This window comes from Danio rerio, chromosome 4 (assembly GCF_052040795.2).
Source record: "Danio rerio strain M-AB ecotype USA chromosome 4, GRCz13ab, whole genome shotgun sequence".
In the NCBI taxonomy this organism is placed as follows: domain Eukaryota; kingdom Metazoa; phylum Chordata; class Actinopteri; order Cypriniformes; family Danionidae; genus Danio; species Danio rerio.
This window is the reverse complement of record NC_141024.2, coordinates 50,530,152-50,546,153: the sequence shown is the minus strand read 5'-3', so window position 1 is coordinate 50,546,153 and position 16,002 is coordinate 50,530,152. Positions and strand designations below refer to the sequence as shown.

The 16,002-nt window shown below is 35.2% G+C and overlaps 1 protein-coding gene across 1 annotated transcript; it reads left to right on the top strand.

Moving 5' to 3' along the window:
* The first annotated feature begins 245 nt into the window (after positions 1 to 245).
* Positions 246 to 15,493, top strand: znf977 (zinc finger protein 977). The gene is made up of 3 exons (XM_087248773.2): positions 246 to 301; positions 920 to 1,066; positions 13,346 to 15,493. Exons 2-3 carry the CDS (start codon positions 982 to 984, stop codon positions 14,632 to 14,634), a joined length of 1,374 nt encoding a protein of 457 aa, XP_087104899.1. The 5' UTR covers positions 246 to 301; positions 920 to 981; the 3' UTR covers positions 14,635 to 15,493.
* The last annotated feature ends 509 nt before the right edge of the window (positions 15,494 to 16,002 follow it).

Below are 16,002 nucleotides of genomic sequence, written 5' to 3'. Positions count from 1 at the left end.
GCAGCGGATGCCCTTCCAGCCAAAACCCATCTCTGGGAAAACTCAGATAGGAAGTAATGTGTTGCAGACATACAAGTCATCATAAGTGGATTAAAAAAGTTAAGAAAATGTTTAGATTTAAGGTTTGTGTGAGAGAAAGCAGATATAGTGTAAAGTAAAAACCATGGGATAAATATATCAATAAGTCATGACTGCAAAAGTAAGTGGCAAAAAAGCTAAACAAGAAAAGACTTTTATTTTGGCGTGGCGTGTGACGTCATCAGGCGGCGCCGCTTCAGCGCCGTGATTCAACTGGAGAAAGGTTTGTTTTCAAATGTTTACAGATATATAAACCGATTTAAAGTTAAAGTTCGAAGGTTTTAGTTTGTTATACGATGCTAAATTATGTTCCTGTTGTTGGAAATATTTTAATCCTTTATTCAACGTAGTACTATTATATTCTCAGTAACCGAGGGCTATTGTTTGAATAAAGTAACAGAAAAGTGTGTAATAAGTGTTTTAAAGAAACGTTTTGTTAATTACTCTCATGTAAAGAAACCGTTGAAGTGTTGAAGAGAAGTTATTTTGTTTCTGTTCATTGTTTTATCTATTTTAAACAATAGAGGTAAAGTTGGTTTTATATTCACACATTCGTTCATTTAGAAGTCTATATATTGTTTACCATGTTACTTTGAATATTGGAGTGGAATTAGCATGCAAGTGTGACTTGAAAACAACATTAACACTGTTTATTTGACTGTGAACAATGTTGTACTTTGATAGTCATTGGCTGCTTATATGATTTCACTATTTAGATTTTGCAAATAATACTTTTCTGAAATTATATTATTAAGGGGAAAGTCCGAATGTGTAAATATAAAACCAACTTTACCTCTATTTTTAAACAGGGCATTTTTATTGTTTTATTCGTTTTAAACAGGATAAAGTGTCCAAACACAGAGAAAAACTGCCGAAGCGACTGATCTCCACACTGTTATAAAGATGGCGTTTATTAAAGAGGAGAGTGAAGATGTGAAAATCGAAGAGACATTCTCAGTCAAAAATGAAGATCTGCAGGAACAAACAGGTTAGTTTTCATTCTCAAAGACCAACTCAGTCATATAGAGGTAAAGTTGGTTTTACACATTCGTTCATTTGGGAGTCTCTATATTGTTTACTATGTTACTTTGAATATTTGATCGGAAATAGCATGCAAGTATGATTTGAAATCACAGCATTTGACTGTGAACAATGTTGTACTTTGATAGCCATTGACTGCTAATTTGATTTTGCTATTTAGAGTTTGCAAAAATAATTTTATGAAATTATATTATTAAGGGGAAAGTCTGAATGTGCGAATATAAAGCCAACTTTACCTCTATAATTAAATCGATCTTGCAGCCCTGAGTGTGCTGCCTAGTTCTCCTAAATGCACATAAGCACTCATTGATAAACAGGAATGAGTTTCTTTCTTTTCACTTGTTCTCGTGTCTTTTGTCATTATTTTATGTATTATTAGTCTCCCATTTTCTCTACCTTCTTAAGGTTATTGCTTTCCATGTTCTTCTACTGTTGGTAAAGCGTCCCTGAGCACTGGCAATATATAAAATAAATAAATAAAAACAATAAATTAAAAAAGTTTAACTGAGATGAGGGCGAGGCAGTGGCGCAGTAGGTAGTGCTGTCGCCTCACAGCAAGAAGGTCGCTGGTTTGAACCTCAGCTCAGCTGGCGTTTCTGTGTGGAGTTTGCATGTTCTCCCTGCCTTCTCGCGGATTTCCTCCGGGTGCTCCTGTTTCCCCCACAGTCCAAAGACATGTGGTACAGGTGAATTGGGTAGGCTAAATTGTCCGTAGTGTATGTGTGTGTGTGTGAATGTGTGTGTGGATGTTTCCCAGAGATAGGTTGCGGCTGGAAGGGCATCCGGAATATTAAAGGGACTAAGCTGACAAGAAAATGAATGAATGAATGAATGAATAATTGAGCTGACGATATTTGACCTACAGTATTCTCATAGAAGATATCTGCTATTACAGTGATGGTGTTGGCTTAGTACTTTCCATTTGCATGTCACATTGATCACAATTCCCTTTTTTCATCAACTTCTTTATGGGTTTAAACTGTTAGAACTACATCATTATTATAATACCTAATTACCAGGGCTATTGTGTTTAAACAGGATTTCTGTGGGGTCTTAAAATGTCTTAAATTCCAAAATCAAAATTTTAGGCCTTAAAAAGTCTTACATTTACTAAAGTATTGTGTTGTAGGTCTTTATTTTAATTTTTTTTTACAAGTCTACATTTTCCTCTATTCATGTTTTGCTACTCAGCCTGTCCAAAACATATACATACACCAACAATCCATCTCAATAAAGCTTTAAACTTTTTAGTCAAAAAGGTCATTTTAACTCCATTTATCATAATAGTTTAATTAATTTCCTCACAATAACTTTTGTTTAAATAAGCTCCATGTATGTACTGCTGAGGATATCGACTTGCATAGATTTATTTTATTATAGTTTTTAAAACTTTTCAAAATATTTGTAAATTTTTTAAAATAATTTTTTTAAAGGTTATTTTGAAAAACAATTTACAAAACAATACAATTAGAGCTTTTGTTAAGAAATATCTAAAATATTGTTTTTTTTCATTATTCATTTATTATTGTATTATTAAATACTAATATATTTTTTTTATAGGGCAAATTAAAATATTTTCCATCTGGGCCATTTGAAAAATTTCTTAATGTCAGAACGCTTGGATGCCCCCAATATTAAATATGCTGAATGAAATGGACACTAAAATAATTAACTGTTATAAAACATTGTACAGTATTCTAAACTATATGATGTTGCTGTGGGACGACATAAAGCAAAACTAACAATTTATAGTGGAACAATAACGTTTAGCATTGCACTGAGTACAACTGGCCAACAAACTAGTCTAAAAAATACTTTTGCTGTTTAAGAAATGGATTACAGCATGCTGATGATATGCAGAGATTTGAGTGTAAAGTTTGTCAGTATTGACCATATTCTTCACGTACCAGCAGGTGCCGCCATTGGACGGGATTAGGCATAGGACAATGACAGTTTTCAAGGTATACCGCGGTTTAAAAAAGTTTTAAAACCATTATTTCTGCTGTACCATCCCTACTTTTTTTACATTTTGTTTGAATCTTTTCAGGACAACAGTGTCTCCAGCAGAAAATATATCCAAAGATGCTGTTTTAAATAGTAAAAAAAATTTCATTTGAATTATTAAGCCTGACATGTTTACTGCTTCAAAATACTGAAAATATATTATGTTTAAAGGGAAAAAAAGTTTAGGTTTTTTAACCAGACATTTAAAAAGAATATATTTATAAATGGTAATCACAGTACTGAGAAATCATGATATTTTTAGTCGAGGTTATCACACCGTCAGAATCTTATACTGGCTAAACCAAAAACAGAACTCCTTGAAATGACAATACAGACCACATTTATACCAAAAACAGACAATTTACAACAACAATAAACTAAGTCAAATATCTAAATACAAATCTAAATATTAGTTAAATAAATTCTAAATGAAGCAAAACTAAATATGAATCTGAACAAACACTGCAAATCATTAATGAACTTAAACTAAAGATCAGCTCTCCCTCCAAGCCATTAAGCCAATGGTATCGGCTGGCGGAACCAATAGACGGCAGTTGGCGGCACGTCAGCCCTTTAGTTTGTCGGACTACATCCAGAAACTCCGTTCCTCATCGGCACTGCAGCACGGTAACTTAAACGCAAAACAAAACTAAATTAACAAAACATACACCACACTGGCCCATCACATGGCCCATGCTTAATGCTGCTTGATGTTGCAAAGTCATTCATTCATTCATTTTCTCGTCGGCTTAGTCCCTTTATTAACTCGGGGTCGCCACAGCAGAATGAACCGCCAACTTATCCAGCAAGTTTTTATGCAGCGGATGCCCTTCCAGCCACAACCCATCCCTGGGAAACATCCACACACTCAATCATACACACACTCATATACTACGGACAATTTAGCCTACCCAATTCACCTGTACCGCATGTTTTTGGACTGTGGGGGAAACCGGAGCACCCGAAGGAAACCCATGGGAAGGCAGGGAGAACATGCAAACTCCACACAGAAACTGAGCCGAGGCTCAAACCAGCGACCTTCTTGTGGTGAGGCTACAGCACTATCTACTGTGCCTCTGCTTCGCCCCTGTTGCAAAGTCATATTTTCTAATTTAATTATTTTTCTTTGTATGTATAGACATGAACACATTTGTTTGTGGAGAAAGTAGCCGTTTATTAGTCCTAGTCATTTCTCCAGTAGGCAACTGAAGCTCTAAAACAATAGCATATGAGATCAAGGCCCCATTTCAGAAAGGAGGTTGAGTGAAAACTCAGAGCATTTTAACCCTGAAATGAGAGAAACTCTGGTATTTGCGTATCAAAATGGCAAGTTTGTGAAATTCGAGAAAGCAGGGTAAGTCAAGCCTGTTTCTGAAAGAGAGGTAACTTGGTAACATACTCTGTGAACCTAACCTGGTCAGCAGGTTTTATTCTCTTAACTCTGTTTTGAGTTTCTGTCGGTCTCCTTTTCTTTTTTTTTTTAAATGAAGCAGTATTTCTCACTTAGCCTTACATATATAGCCACCTATTTTTATGTGCATATTGGATAGGCTATGAGCGTAAAAAAAAACAGTTGATGGAAACATCATGATGCACATAACTTTTGAAATATAGGCATGAAAAAACATGCGCTAAATCTTCACCACATGTTCATTGTGTGCTGACATTGTCCTCTGAGATGAAAGTCATTTATTAAACACAGAAAAGATTCATGTAGTTTTTCCTACCACAGTAAATTCTGTTTTTACTGTTGAGATTTGGCGCCAGTTAATCAGGAAGTGACGATTTTGTTCTTTTTGATTAATTAAATGGAAACGCTGATTCATTCATTCATTTTCTTTTTGGCTTAGTCCCTTTATTAATTGGGGGTCGTCACAGCGGAATGGACTGTGTACGTTTTGTTAATTTGTTTTCCATTTTTAAACGGAATAAAGGAAAGGAAAAAATGGCCGTTTTTCTTTTGCTTACGAGAAAACGAAAAAACGAGATTTTGGCTGGATTTTCGTTTTTTGGTTTAAGGTAGGAAAACGGATAAATGACTTTAAAATTCCTTTTACACATGTAGGCGGTGCTGAAACGCCCACTTTCCTCTAATTGGTCATCCAAATCTGAGCTTGTGACGTCGCCCCATCAAAATAAAAGCCTTAAACGCAGGCTTTTATTTATTATTATTTAATTATATATAAACTAAGTTTACATATTCTATCATTTGAACCACACACAGTTAGCAGGCTTACATTCATTGCGTATGTATAAATTAAATAAAAACGTAAATTAGCAGCATTCTTAGACATTTGTCATTAAAATAAGGTCGTAGTTTACTGCCAAGCTTCTTGCTGCTGTGCACCTGATGCTGAGCAAAGAAAGCCATTTCCGAGCAGCACCTGGTTTGTATGATTGTTTCAGAGCAAGGGCTTTATAATAATAATAATAATAATAACAATAATAATAATAATGATTATTATTATTATTATTATCACTTACTAGTGTTATTGTTTAGTTTTTCTTTTTAATAGTTGTTAGCAGAACCAGAATAAGAACACATTAGGCCCTGCTATAAAAACAAAGGGTACCATTTGTTTTTATTTTATCTCTTTATATTTTAATTATATATTGAAATTATTTATTTGATAATTAATACTATTTTATTGCAAAGCCAAAGTAGGCTTGTCTTATTATTTTTTGTAATTTGCTGTAATTGTTATTGTAGGCTACATGGCAGGCTTTGCGAAATATTTTAAATAACATTTACTCGTAACCTTACTTATTCGAGAGCCGAACCTTAAAAAGTTTAAGTGCAATAAGCCTGTACAATAAAGTGAGCCTCAATGCATATTTCTAGCACATTCTTTCACTCAACAATTATTGCTGAAATAATGAAATAAATTTCAAATTAACTAATTAAACACATTATAGTTGATAATAAATAGTGCCTAGTAGTTCCGGTAAACAGATGAGCTCGCTGCATGTGTGTTGCGCTAATAATTTGACATTGCTCTTCTTGAGAAAGTGCTACAGCGGGCCCCTGCTTATTTCACATATAAGGTTGGTGATAAGTAATTTTTTAATTTATTTTTTTGCACATTATTTTGACAATAAATAAGGCACCCAGTATTTCTGATGCACAGTCTCTTTTATGGCTACACTAATGAATTAGAGGACACAATCTCAAACAAAACTTGATGCTTGTTTACATTATCTAAAGTCATTTCTCACAGGTTGTAAAGCTTATATATTTTCGTTTTAATATGCAAATAATTTTCTTTAATTTGTAATAGGCCTATTGTCCCTCATTGCATAAAATAATCAGCCTTTGTATTTAATATTTGTAAATTGTTCATCCAGTTTGACGCAAGCTAAACAACATTTTGGCCTGTTTTGCTTATTAAATGAGTGATTTTTCACGGAGAAACAAATCATCCATTCACACAGTTTTGTATAGGACCTGTGTGAACAAAAATATACACTTCATCGTAGCCTATAGGAAAATGTATCTGTTTAGAAACAATTTTGTTTGGTATAATCAAAAATATTAAAAATACAATAAAAATAAAAAGGAAGAATAACATTTGAAGTGCTTCAAAATAATATTCACAATACGCTGCATGCAGCGCCAATACACAAACTGTTTTTTAGTTTAATAAAATAATAATATGAAATTAAAATGAAATATTCATAGTTCCATAACTGTATTATAACTGTATTTATCTAAATGACAAATCATCCGTTGCGCTGGTCAGTTTCACTTTTAATCAAGAGTGTGCCAGAACAGCCTTTACAGACTCTTCTAAAAATGAGAATATTTACAGATTACCTCGGAATAAGAACTCGGTCTGTGAAGGATGCAGAACACAGAAACTCGTTGAGAATGGAGATGCATGTTAGATGTTTTATATCCCTTTAGATATTGTAAATAAACAACAAGTTTTTATTGAGATTGTGTCATGTCTTTTCTTTGACATGCTCCGAAAAGGCGCTTCTATTTAGCCTGTAGCTTAAATAATAGTTTAGATTTTATAACATATAATGTTCCATTACTTTAAATGTATAATTTTTTTAATATTTATGGATTATATAAAATATATAGTTTATATAAATGCGCTCTGATCATTCAAGGATCATAATGCGTTGCATATTCTTCTTATTCTTCATTAGGCTTGATCCGTAAATTGTGTATTTTATAAACTGATCGTTTATAAGGACTAAGCTATTAATAACTGTAATTCCTCGCATGGAAAAGTCTTGATGAAAGAAATAAAGAGAACTTAATTCGGCATAGGCATATAGTGTGCTTATTTCTGCGCGCTTTACCGAATTACCTTTTTTATTATTTTATGCAGTAAATGCATCTGGCAGCACCGAAAAGAACAAATGTCAAGTTATTAGCGCAGCGCACAGACAGCTAGCTCGTCTGTTAGTCTGAACCAGGGCTTTTCAAACTATTCATTGCACATCCACCGATCCTATTGTATTTTATTTAGGATAAACCACTTATTTAAAATATTCCGCAGCCTGTATATATATATATGTATATATGTGTGTGTGTGTGTGTATTTGTGTGTATATATATATATATAAATAATGCCACAATAATAACAGCAACAAATAACAAAAAAATAAGACAGACCTACTTTGGTGTTGCATTAAAATCTTAAAGAGCGTTTTCACGGGTTGCCTGCATACTCTCCAATACACCACTGAATTATAATGTCATAATATTTAATTATTTAATAATTATATTTAAGATAACCACCTGACCTCCATTTAATAAATACTTATTTGCCATATTCTGTAAATTTGAAGTTTAAAGTTTAAGTTAAATCATTTAAGTAAATAACTAAGTAAATAATAATATTAATAATGATAATATTATAATAATAATAAAAATAATAATAATAAATTATTATTTTATACAGAGTATTATTTAGGCCTACAATAGCCCTGAAACAATCATGTAAACCAGTTGCTGCTCGGAAATGGCTATCTTTGCTCAGCATCAGGTGCACAGCAGCAAGAAGCTTGGCAGTGAACTATGACCTTATTTTAATGGCAAACGTCTAAGGGTGCTTTCACACCTACACTTTTGTTTCGGAAGGTGTCTCGTTTGCCCAGTTAGCGCGGTTCGATTGGCATATGTGAATAGGGCAATCGCGCTCTGTTCCGCGCCAAAGTAATCGCTCCGAAATCGCTTGAATGAGGTGGTCTCGGCTCGATTGAAACGAACCCTGGAGCGGTTCGATTGCAGTGAGAAAGCGATCCGATCCGAGCGCGATTATATCACAGTGTTTTATGGATATGTAATAGGCTTACGGATATATGAAGAGAGAATTATGAGTAAGGCGGGAAGTTTCGCGAGTCTCCGGATGCCCGCAAACGAGTGAAGATCTCACGGTAATCTCGCGTCTCTCTCCCAGTCCTCAAATAGGCATCGTCGCGCACCCTTCTCACCCCTCCCCACCGTGTCTCTCCTCAGACACGTCACGCGCGCGCACCCTGTCAATCACCACCAAACCACCACCTCTCCTGACAGCTTAGCGCAAAATAAACCCTGACACTCTGACCAATGTGAGGAGAGTTTACTCGCACGTGACATGTTTTAGCTCTTTTGGTCCGATTAGAAACTTTGCAGTGTGAAAGCGAACCGCTCCAAGAGCAAAGAGCAACAATGTAACATTTGTAATCTCTGTTTCGGAACAACTGAATCGATTCACAGGTGTAAAAGCACCCTAAGAATACTGCTAATTTATGTTTTTATTTAGTTTATACATACGCAATGAATGTAAGCCTGCCAACTGTGTGTGGTTCAAATGATAGAATATGTAAACTTAGTTTATATATAGGCTAATTAATAATAAATAAAAGCCTGCGTGTAAGGCTTTTATTTTGAGGGCGAACGTAAAAATGGGCGTTTCAGCACCGTCTACATGTGTAAAATTAATTTTAAAGTCGCTTATCCGTTTTCCTACCCTAAACCAAAAAAATGAAAATCCAGCCATAATTTCGTTTTTTCGTTTTCTCGTGAGCAAAAGAAAATGGGAAAACGGCCGTTTTCTCCATTTCCTTTATTCCATTTGAAAATGGAAAACAAATTAACAAAACGTACACGGACCATACACTGACCGTTTTTGTTTTCTGGTGATTTTATTTTTTGCTATTCAAAATAAAAAATCTAATCATTTTTGAATTTTGTTTTTTCGTTTTTCACCACGAAAAAGAAAAATGAGCCGTTTTTTCATTTTCGTTTTAAAAACGCCAGAAGGTTATGAGTAGGCCCACATAAAATCTGTGTGCACAGAAATCCGCAGAATTTTAGCCCATCATTGAGTCTATTTATTTACTTGTATAAATGTGTGTACATTTATTTATTTTTTCAGTTTTTTTAATTAATTTCAGTAATATTATTAACTAATATGAAAATGTTTATTTAATTTATCTACAATACAGTGTGTAAAGTAATATTTTCTGTCTTTTAGTAGAGATATTATAGAAGAGACTTGCTTTGTTTACCAAACAAGTGGATCTAGATAGATTTGCTTTGTAAAAAGCTTTTAATTAAGATACTCCCAAAATAAAACCACATAAATGCACAGTTTTTATTTATTTATTTATTTTTTATACTAAATTCTCAGAAGAAATAGCAAAAAAGGTCAAGATTCTGTTTGGCCCTAGTTATGAGGTAAAATCTGAAAGAAAAGAGAAACCGGTATGTAAATTAAAAATAATCACTTCATGGACTCAAGCAGTCAGGCAGGAACTAAAAGATAAACTTACGTAAAGTACGCCAGCACCTTTACTGAACAAATTCCAGTTTGTGCATTAAAAAAGGTTGGCTATAAGAGATTCTATGATGATGAAAATGTGTGTGAATGCACAAACCAGCAGGCTGAGCACGTCTAAAATGTTGTTTTGGTCATTCTAAAACACCTGGGGCCTGTTTCAGAAAGGAGGTTAAGTGAAAACTCAGAGTATTTTAACCCTGAAATGAGAGAAACTCTGGGTTTTCCGTTTCAAAACGGCAGGTTTGTTAAACTCGAGCAAGCAGGGTAAGTCAAGCCTGTTTCTGAAAGAGAGGTAACTTTAACTCAGAGTCAGTTACTGTGGTAACTTACTCTGTGAACCTAACCTGGTCAGAAACAGGTTTTATCCTCTAAACTCAGAGTTTCTGTTGGTCTCCTCCCCTTTTTTTAAAAACGAAGCGGTAATTCTAATTCTCTAAAACACTTTTATTGAACAAATTACTGTATGTACATTAAAAAAGGTCATCATTTGATGATGAAAATGTGTGTGAATGGACAAACCAGCAGGGTGAGCACACTGTAACACGTCTTAAATGTTGTTTTAGTCATTTTAAAATGCCTTAACTGATTCAGTATTAGTATATATTATTAATTACCTCCAAGCATCTGAAGCGTGTCAAGAGTCTCTGCGTCTCATGGCTTCAAACGCCCCCACGTGTTCACTGTATGTCAGCATTGTCTTCTGAGGCGCAAGTACTTTTATTAAATAAAGAAATAAGTGACGCAGCTTCTTTTACCACAGTAAATTCTGTTTTAACTGTTGACATTTGGGATTTTGTTCTCTTTGACTCGTTGGATGGAAACGCTGCTTTATTAGCATTTTTTTACAATATTCCAGTTTGCACATAAATTTGTGTAATATATTTGGATGAAAACATAGACATTGCCTACCTTTTAGTCACACACAGAACAATAAATAATTATCTTAAATTCACTGACCTTCGACATGTACTATATATATATGTACTATATCAACCTCTTTCACTTGATCAGTAAAAAGGCAGACACAAGTGCACTGTTAAATCTATTAAAACTGATAAACGTGTATAAAAGTTTAGAAAAAAATTATAAACATCACACATTACATTACTTATTTTACTATACTTAAATATTTAAATATTTTAAATGTAAAATTTCGCATTTACCTGAGCAGCTGTTTTCCCAGGCTAACTGTCTCTGTTTCACTGATGGTTGCTTCTTTTTAAATAAATATGCTCATATTTGCTATAACTTTGCATGAGTACATCAAATTCAGCTGGAGAAAGAAATGGTGATCTCTTTTTTTTTAAATGTTGCCTTGGTCACTCGTAATATCTGCGCTCCATTAATAATGCCTTTTTATAGTCACGGTGTGCGCGCTTAACTCTGAGTTGGTCTACTCAAAGTTGATTGACCCAGCTCAGATCAGCTGTTCTGAAACCGAAAACTCTAGAGTTTTTAATCTCTCGGTAAATCAACTCAGAGTTCTAGTTTAAACTCCGAGTTGTTTGAACCTCCTTACTGAAACAGGCCCCTGAACCATTTCAGTATTTATGTCATTATATTATTAATGATCTCCAGAGCGTCTGGAGTGTGTCAAGAGTGTCTGTTCTCTGCATCTCATGGCTTCAAACGCCACCACATGTTCATTGTCCTCTGAGGGGAAAGTCATTATTAAATAAGCAAAAGATTCATGTAACTATTTCTACCGTAATAAATTCTGTTTTTACTGTTGATACTTGGAACCAGTTAATCAGGATGTGACGATTTTGTTCTCTTTGATTCATTGGATGGAAACGCTGATTTATTTGTGTATTTTTCATACAATATTCCAGTTTTGCAAATAAATTTAGTTCTCATTTTTGGATGGAAACACAGCTATTACCAACATTTCAGTCTCACAAAGAACAGTACGTCACGTATGCGAATGGCTTGGCCTTTAATGAATAATTAGCTTAAAATTACAGTCCTTCGACAGGGACATGTACTGTATCTATGAAAGCCCGCTCACAATCTTCGGTCCATGGAATCGGATTCTTTATGGCTTTAAAGAGAGGTTATCAGTATCAGGTAGACTGGAAAGGTTATGGTCCACAGGAAAGATGTTGGATTCCGGCTCTGGATATTCTGGACTGCTCTCTCATTGATCAGTTTCATTAGTTCCATAGTGAGTCTTAAGGGAATGCCAGGGGCCGTTCTTGAGAGAGGGGGTACTGTCACCGTACCTCACACTTTTGCTCTCTTCTCCTGTTCTGGGTTACAGATTATCTCATGTCATCTGCTTTTATTTGCAGTCACAGAAGCTCTCGTTTCCCTTTTTTCCTGTTTATACCACATCATTCCCTTCATGTTTGTCAGTATGTTATTGATAATTTGTGTGCATATTATTTTGTTACTCACCCTGTATTTGTGTCCAGGACCGCTAGTGAGTGAGTGTCTGGTTGTTTTTTCCCATGAAACTTTATCAGCGCTCACCCGACCGGGTGTTTACTTTGATTTTTGCTTTTTCCGGTTCTCACTCCTTAATAAGCCCTTGTTGTTTTTCTGCATTTGATTGTTTTTTTTTTTTTTTTTTTTTTTTACTTATGACACAAGAAATTTTTTTCTCATTTGTGTTTACATGTCTTTAGATTTTGGCATGATGTCTAGCTTTTGAGGCTCTTTTGGTCTACTTCAGACAGGTCCTATTTAGGTAATTTCTTGATTGAGAACGTGTGGTAGTTATCAGGTCTGGGTGTGGCTAGAGAACTTGAACCCGGTGTGATAAATAAAGTTATGTTTAATGGGGAAAAACATTCTCACACAAGTCTGTGTAGTTCAGTGTTTTGTCTTCCTTTTAAGAATAAAATTCTTCATTTAAAAACTGCACAATGCATTTAGTTATGTTATCTTTGTCTAATATTTACATTTGTTTGATGATCTGAAACAGTTAAGTGTTAGTATTCTGCATTGCATTTGTTACATGCAGATTACTAAACCAGAGAACATTTGTCATCTAAAGGTGCAGGTTTAAGGCTTTATGCAGATGTTATGCAGATATGTCTCATGTCTGTGGGGCAAATATTCTCAGAGATTCAGCTGCTTTTTTTCTGACAGGTTTACCAGTCAGGCACAGAATGAAAAAGCATTCCCTATCTGCTTTACAAGTTTTTCAAAAACATGTTGTTTTGTGTGATTACGAATATATACAAATAGAAACTGGCCATTTACAGCTTTCTAATTTATGTCTCATCAATATGACCAAAATGCTCTGGGATTAATCATATAAGTATCCGCTTAAATGTGTTTGTGTGTAATGGACACTAGGAGGTTAATATGACAAGATCAATCTAAATATGATCTGCTGTTTTTACATTTAATGTGCATCAAAATTAAAGTTTTCACTTCCTTTTCACTGAGAGTTTTAATGATTTACTAAAAGCTGAACTTTTTTTTTATTATTTCAGACCTAGTTAAAGAGTATGAGAGGAGTAAAGAGGAGGAACATCATGTCAAAATTGAAGACAAAACTCATTTAGAGACTGATGATATTTTAAAAATGAGAGACAAGCGTTGTTTTACCTGCAATCAGTGTGGGAAGAGTTTGGCAAACAAAAGCAAACTAAAGATCCACATGAGGATCCACAATAGGGAGAAACTATTCACATGCACTCAGTGTGGGAAGAATTTCAACCAATCATCAAACCTTAATCAACACATGAGGATCCACACTGGAGAGAAACCATTCACATGTACTCAGTGTGGGAAGAGTTTCAGCCAATCATCAAACCTTAACCTACACATGAGGATCCACACTGGAGAGAAACCATTCACATGCAGTCAGTGTGGGAAGAGTTTCAGCCAATCATCATCCCTTAATCTACACATGAGGATACACACTGGAGAGAAACCATTCACATGTACTCAGTGTGGTAAGAGTTTCAGCCAATCATCAATCCTTAATATACACATGAGGAACCACACTGGAGAGAAACCATTCACATGCCTTCAGTGTGGGAAGAGTTTTAGCCAATCAACATACCTTAATCAACACATGAGGATCCACACTGGGGAGAACCTATTCACATGCACCCAGTGTGGGAAGAGTTTTAGCAACTCAGCAAACCTTAATCTACACATGAGGATTCACACTGGAGAGAAACCATTCACATGTACTCAGTGTGGGAAGAGTTTCAGCCAATCATCAAACCTTAATATACACATGAGGATTCACACTGGAGAGAAACCATTCACATGCAGTCAGTGTGGGAAGAGTTTCAGCCAATCACCATACCTTAATCATCACATGAGGATCCACACTGGAGAGAAACCATTCACATGCAGTCAGTGTGGGAAGAGTTTCAGCAAATCATCAAACCTTAATATACACATGAGGATCCACACTGGAGAGAAACCATTCACATGTACTCAGTGTGGTACGAGTTTCAGCCAATCATCAAACCTTAATATACACATGAGGAACCACACTGGAGAGAAACCATTCACATGCCTTCAGTGTGGGAAGAGCTTTAGCCGATCAACATCCCTTAATCGACACATGATGATCCACACTGGAGAGAAAGCGTTTATGTGCTTGAAGTGTGAGAATACTTTTATTACAGCTGCAGAATTGAAACGCCACCAGAGGGTTCACACTGGAGAAAAACCGTACAAGTGTTCACAGTGCAGTAAGAGGTTTGCTCGCTCAGGAACCCTGAAAACACATGAGAGGATTCACACTGGAGAGAAACTGTAGACATGATCAGTGTGTACAAAGTTTCACTTAATCAGGGCAGCTTAAGAAACACATGGGATGGTTTTTGGTAAGGCGCCGACACATGTAGCAGCATAGAAAGAGCGCTTCCATACACACTGGTATTAATCCTCCTTTTTACATCATATATAATAACCTAAACCATATTTAAATGACATGAAGGAGGGACAAAAACAAAAAGGCTAGGACAAAACAACCAGTTAATCCTGAAAAAAATGAGAAATCAACAGATGAAAAATCCAAGACGGACGGGATAGCTGATAGCCTGTCACCTATCATTGCAGCAATATTTACAGACATCAAAGTTTTCCAGAAGAATATTAAATCTGATTTAACCGCCTTCCAAGATTCTCTCGCAAAAGATGTGAAAATGGAATTAAGTAACTGTAAACAAGAAGTCAATCAACAACTGGATGACCTTATCACGGACCTAAATGCAACGACAGAAAAGGTCAACGAAGTGGAGAAGCGAGTTGGAGAATTTTGGAGGAGAACATTGCTGAGATGAAAGAAATGCTCAATCAATCCATTCAAATACAAGAAAATTTAAAAGAGAAACTGCGAGATCTAGAAACACGCTCCCGTAGAAATAATAATCAAATTTTTGGAATCCCGGAAGGAAGCATTCTGAATGAAAAGGGAATTAAGTTCTAAACACCACCGCCGGCAAGACTTAAAATCTTTTTGGTAAACGGGCCGATCATGTACAATTCAATGACGGAGGCATCAAGAGATCTGAAAGAAAAAGGACTGATAAACAGCGAATAAGAAACTATTATAGGAATCCCTGGGAAAGAGAAACAAAGACCTTGGGAAAAGGTTGGAGTGACATGGAAGAAAAGTAAGGAAAAACATCAAGCGAAGATCCGGGAAAAACTATGTGAATTTCAAAGGGACAACACTAGCTTTGTTTGAAAGGGTAAAACCTGACAGATCCTAACAAAAAACTCTAAGAGACTGGTAAATCTTCTTGACTTGATTCACCGATAATGGACCAAGGTTATAATAGTTTTGGATTTTTCATTAGTTTTAGTTTCTATTTCGTTTTGACTTTTTATTTTAATTTTTTTTATAATGTATTTATTAATTTTTAAGCAATACAGATCAGAGGTGGGACCAAGTCATTGTTTGGCAAGTCACAAGTAAGTCTCAAGTCATTGCCCTCAAGTCCCGAGTCAAGTCCCGAGTCAAGACAGGCAAGTCCCGAGTCAAGTCCCAAGTCAAAGGCAACAAGTCTCAAGTCAAGTCCAAAGTCCTATAGTTTGATTTTCGAGTCTTTTTAATGTATGGCTGTAATATCTGAATTTATTAAACAAACCTTTTTTTAATGAAAGAACATTGCTTAGATAT

Coding starts and splice junctions, on each gene's coding strand:
- znf977 (XM_087248773.2), top strand. CDS start 982: ATGGCGTTTATTAAAGAGGAGAGTGAAGATGTGAAAATCGAAGAGACA. Junction 1,067..13,345: donor AGATCTGCAGGAACAAACAG/GTTAGTTTTCAT, acceptor TTATTATTTCAG/ACCTAGTTAAAGAGTATGAG.